The following is a 5,316-nucleotide window of genomic DNA, read 5'->3' as shown; positions in this document are numbered from 1 at the left end:
TATATAATTCCTCCCCTTTGTTATTTGAGCTTTTAGTTGTGATTCGAAGGAGATCTCGTAGTTATCTCCGGCAAGGGAAGAGACCACTTCAATACTTTGATTTTGAATAGTCATTGATCTTCGTTATTGCTGTAGTTTAATCACAGTTCAAGACTGATCTAGCGGATATATGATTAAAGGCAATCTAATCTTGATTATTCTTTCTATCTTCAAGATATGCTGCGTCTAGATATTACATTAATAATGCGTTCTTCTTCATTTAAAATGTCCCTATAGTTTGTATGTATCTTCTTGGTGAGTGTGACATGTATATGTGTCATGATTTGTCCCCGATTTCTTACCCTATTCGCTTGTTGTGGAAGGGAGAAGATCTTTGATCATAAAGTTCATCTCCTTCAGACATCCACTGCATAGAGAATGTTGTAAAACAATGACTGATGATGAGCTGACATTAACTCAGGTTGCTGTATCTGCAGACATTTCTAAATGGTGAGCGTGTGCGGTAGTCTTTTCATAGACATGACTTTCCACAGGCCATCTCTTTGATGGAGCTATAACTCTGGTTCAAGTGGAAATTTAGATTAGTTGCCTCTCTTCTGGAATATTGACATGTGTGAGAGAGTTGTGCAATGCAGTCATTGATACATCTGCTCTAGCATTCTAGAGGAGTGATGAGTAAAAGGACGACCTTCTCAGGAAGATTCTGAGCATTGATAAAGATCAACTAAACAGTATCCTGGGCAATTGATCCTAGGTGGTTTTACTATTTTTTCGGACAATGCTTTCCGTTCATGTTGTAGGCTATAGTTTTCCACACCTGTATCATGTTCGGTAGTTGATCTTTCAGAAATTCCCAAGTTGTGGTAATTTTTCCAAGTAATATCTCATAGTTTGTTGCCCTTGTGGCAAATAGATTGTTATTACTATCGTCATCATCATTATAATCATCATCATCATCATTTTCATTAGCGGCGATTTCTGTCGCTGGACGGACGGTCTGGTGAAAGTGCTCGGAGTCTGGTTCGGACTAGATCTCCAGGTAGATAGGAACTGGGAACAAGTCATGACTAGGGTGGCCAATCTCACTCAGAAATGGGCCGAAAGAAAGCTGTCTCTGAAAGGCCGGGCGGAAATTGTGAATGCTTCGGTAGTGTACTACCGTCTTACCGTCGTACTTTGTCCTAAGAAAACTCTGACCAGATTGGAGTACTTGCTTTTCTGATTCTTATGGAAGGGTCGGGTTCCGCTGGTCAGAAAATCCATATGCTCTAAGCACCCACATCGTGGCGGTCTTGGAATGTCATCCTTGATGATGCAGCGTCACGCTTTGAGGCTGCCGCACCTACAAATATATCTAAATCACTGCGATGGTGTGAACGACGGCGACGAAAATAAGGTGTGGTGTCCTTTCTGCAGTTCATCTCATGACAGAGATGCAGTCATGGGTCAAACGTAGACCAAGGTTGGGCATTTGGCAACTAGAATGTTGCCAGGCGCTCACTGCATTGTATCAGTTGCACAAAACTGTTAGCGGGAAAACAACCCAAGATTTCTATAGGGGACTAGTTGAGGGTATTAGTGTTGATGGCCTAGGATTGAATCTCGACTTCGACGAGAACAATCTGAGTAGTCTCTTCCAGAGGACCTTCGGGTCGAAGATCATGGGCAATTTTCAAAAGTCTCTTGCATGGCTATGCTACAGGGGTACGTTGCCTCTTCGAGACAAGCTCTTCGTGCATGGAAGAGCCAACAGCCGAACCTGCCCGAGATGCTTGCGAGAGGACGATACCATCCTATATGCAATAATTCAGTGTCCGTGCATTAGAGAGTTGTGAGATTATGTGGAGCTGCTGTTGCAGCGTGTAAGACGAATTCAGCTGTCTGCCGATTGTATTTGGTTTTGTATTTTTTGTTTTTGTTTTGCTTTGTGTGCTGTAACCCGTACTGCGAATTTGTCCGCCATGCTTGGGCCCTTGTGGCCAATAAAAGAAATCATTATTATTATTATTATTATTATTATTATTATTATTATTATTATCATTATGTTTTTCTCTTTGTTAGTGAGGAATCCACCATCTCTATGTGAAGGATTGCCCTTTTTGAACCAAGTGGACATATGTTTAATATTCTATGACGTTGTTTTCAAATATGATTCGTTTTCAACCTGCATCAAGTTTCGAATACAATTTTATGCATATGAAGATTTTAAATTAACATGCTTTTCTTTGCCACTGCTCACCGAGAGTCAAAGCAGTCACCGTCTTTTTAAAAGAGCATTATTCACTGCTGTTTCTAAATGAAACGTTGGTGCAAATAGTGTCAAGGGGAATAAAACACTGGATCACACTACAGCAACGATTTCTAGTTGCGGAAGTTCAGTCATGAGGAAGGGAGATAGTTGTTCCGGATATGGTCTTTCTTCGATTATTTTTGGATGGTTTTGTTTAACATTTATTATTATTATTTTTTTTTTTCGTAATTGATCTTATGTATATTGCAACTGTTTTTTGGTAGATTTTCCTCTTGCCATCGATTTTGGTGATTAGTAGTTTACAGTTACCTCTTCTGCTGTTCATGTGACAAATAAAAACGGCAAACTGACAAGACTCGTTAGCCCGCTAAGGTCGGTTTTGCGTGTCATTCTGTCGTGGTCAATAAAATAAGAGCTAATTGAGTACCGGAGTCAATGTAAATGAGTTATTATGATTATTATTATGGCAGAATCGTTAGCACGCCGAGTGAATTGCTTGGCGGCATTTCGTCTGTCTTTACATTCTGGGTTCAAATCCCGCCGAGGTCGACGTTGCCTTTCATTCTTTAGGAGTCGATAAATTAAGTACCAGTGAAACACTAGAATCTATGTAATCGACTAGTCCCCACCCCACCAATTTGGAGCCTTGTGCCTCCAGTAGAAAGGATTATTATTATTATTATTATTATTATCATTATTATTATTATCATTATTATTATGGCAGAATTGTTGGCACGCCGGGCGAACAACAGTTCGTCTGTCTTTACATTTGTACAACAGAGACAATTCTGACAGATAATGGATGATGTAGTAGTGTTAATTGATCTATTTTGTTCGTCTGTCGTTACTGACGGAGCGTTTAGATTTGACAAAATCACAGGAACAAAAAAAGAAAGAGAGAGCTGGAAGAATTTTGTAAAAGTAAACAATTTCCTTTTGTCCCTAGATCCAACCCAAATGAGGACAAATAAAGAAATAGCATATCTATACTTGGGGAAGGATGGTGGAGCGCTACCACTCCTCACGATTACAGTAACTGGAAGGAGCACTCAATGATATATATTCCTTCAATTGAACGAAAACTTAACAGATTGTCTGCTACATATTTCATGATCAGGAATACAACCAAAACACAGACTGACATATTTAGTCATACTTCCGGCCAAACACTTATTTTGGGTGCAGAGAAATATAAATGTGATGAAAGTAAAAGACAAAACAAAAACAATCGGGAAAAACAAAAGGACAGATTAGTACACATTTCAGACAAACATTACGATGTGTTGCATGTCGCCTTGTAACACATGTCAACTATATATATGATATATGCTCTCCATTGACCACTGTAAATCGTTTATCAGTGGAAGATTTTGGAAACTCCAGCTATGAACAAGAAGAAAATAGATGTTCTTTAGGAGTTCCCTGATGAATACAAGTGGAGGTTTCTTAACTATGTAATGATGGTTGCAATTTTTAAAATTGAATTTGGTTAATTTTGTTTTTAATGAGTGTATGTTATTGAATCTTTTCATTTATTCCGAATAACATTTTTTATAATTTTTTAACTTTGTTCTCATTATAATTGTATGAATCGTTCACCAGTCCCTTCATCTTTTATATAACTTTTTGCGTTTATCTCAAACGCATTTGTGCCAGCCCCTTTTTTGCGATTCTCATTGTATATCATTGTATCTCACGAGGCCTTAATAAAGAAATAATAATAATAATAATGATGATGATAATGTTTTGTTTCTTAACCACAAGCGATAATAAAAAGATAGAGGATAGTGAAATTCGATATAAAAGAACGTAAAATCAAGAGAAACAATAAAAACAAAAACAAACTCAAAGAAAAGTTTTCCAAACAGAGACCTCCGAGGTGTATTCATAGAAACCTACCAAAAAAAAAGAGAAAAATACCCAGATATCCTGACCAGTAAGGCAAGCGCCTTCATCCTAGCAGTTCTCCTCCACTCTCGAGGCGCATACTCAGAGTAAGCCCATTCACTTGGACCATACTTTGTTTTATTCACCAAAACGTTGCAAAATGTTGTTGCCGCTACTAATTACAAAGAAACGATGACAACACGCAGAACTACACATAAAATACGTAACTTGTACCTACACACATTCATACAACTCTTTAGGACAAATATAAGAAATTCCTAGCATACACAGACAGGCACACACACTCACATAGAAAGTGCATTACAGACACTGAAAGATTTAGACAAAAAAGTCATCGATAACAAAGAAACATACATGCAAATAGGCATGCGTGCGCGCAAGCACATAACAAACAAATACAGGAATTTACTAATGCGTGAAGAAAGAAGTTGCCAATCGAATTCTCAATCCATGCTCATTAGTGTTGCCCTGCTGCTTGGCCTCCAGATCTGAGTCTTCCCTTTTGCTTTTTAGACGTTATGGGATAGTGTGAGAAAGATTTCACCACATTTTGTCTTGCAGGTTGAGAGACCATCTAAAGGTTTCATCCGTACTGTTTCTATGAGTGGGGCAGACAACCACGACATCCAGGTCTATGAGCCTCATAAATGCCACTGCGGATCCACTGTGAATTTTTTCGGTCTCCACCTATTGTCATACCATTATAGCGCTGACCGCTTTTCACGCCATGCTGCACATTAGGAGATTATAAAGTATATATGTATATATACGACGGGCTTCTTTCAGTTTTCGTCTACCAAATTCATTCACAAGGCTTTGGTCAGCCCATGATATCATGCAGCGGGACTGAACTAGGAACCATTTGTGCAAGACTTCCGCCCCCACTCCCCACAAACCACCCTTTTTACAAATTATTTTTTTTCGAAACCCCGCCCCTTTTCGGCTACGGGGAATACGAATCTGCCAAAAAAAATTGGCAAATATCGACATTTCTAAATTACCACTCCCACCCCCATTTTAAACTTTTTCAGATTTTTTTTTTTCAAAATATGCGGAAAAATACGGAGACTATGATTCTGAAAAAAATTTCCAAAAATCTTTGTAAAATTTTTTTTAAAGAATTTTTGTTTCCTAAATATGCGGAAAAATACGGACGT

At 38.4% G+C, this 5,316-nt stretch overlaps 1 protein-coding gene across 1 annotated transcript in view; it reads left to right on the top strand.

Annotated features, from left to right (window-relative positions):
- Positions 1-3,981, top strand: part of LOC106881424 (uncharacterized) — a 13,219-nt gene extending 9,238 nt beyond the window's left edge. The window contains exon 4 of the mRNA XM_014931811.2: positions 2,062-3,981. Within this exon, the coding sequence (XP_014787297.1) occupies positions 2,062-2,300 (239 nt within the window). The 3' untranslated portion in view covers positions 2,301-3,981. The remainder of the gene's footprint in view (positions 1-2,061) is intronic.
- Positions 3,982-5,316: the final 1,335 nt, after the last annotated feature.

Source organism: Octopus bimaculoides, chromosome 13 (assembly GCF_001194135.2).
Source record: "Octopus bimaculoides isolate UCB-OBI-ISO-001 chromosome 13, ASM119413v2, whole genome shotgun sequence".
NCBI classification, from domain to species: Eukaryota; Metazoa; Mollusca; class Cephalopoda; order Octopoda; family Octopodidae; genus Octopus; species Octopus bimaculoides.
The sequence above is the reverse complement of the archived record's forward strand: the minus strand, read 5'-3'. Positions and strand labels throughout refer to the sequence as shown.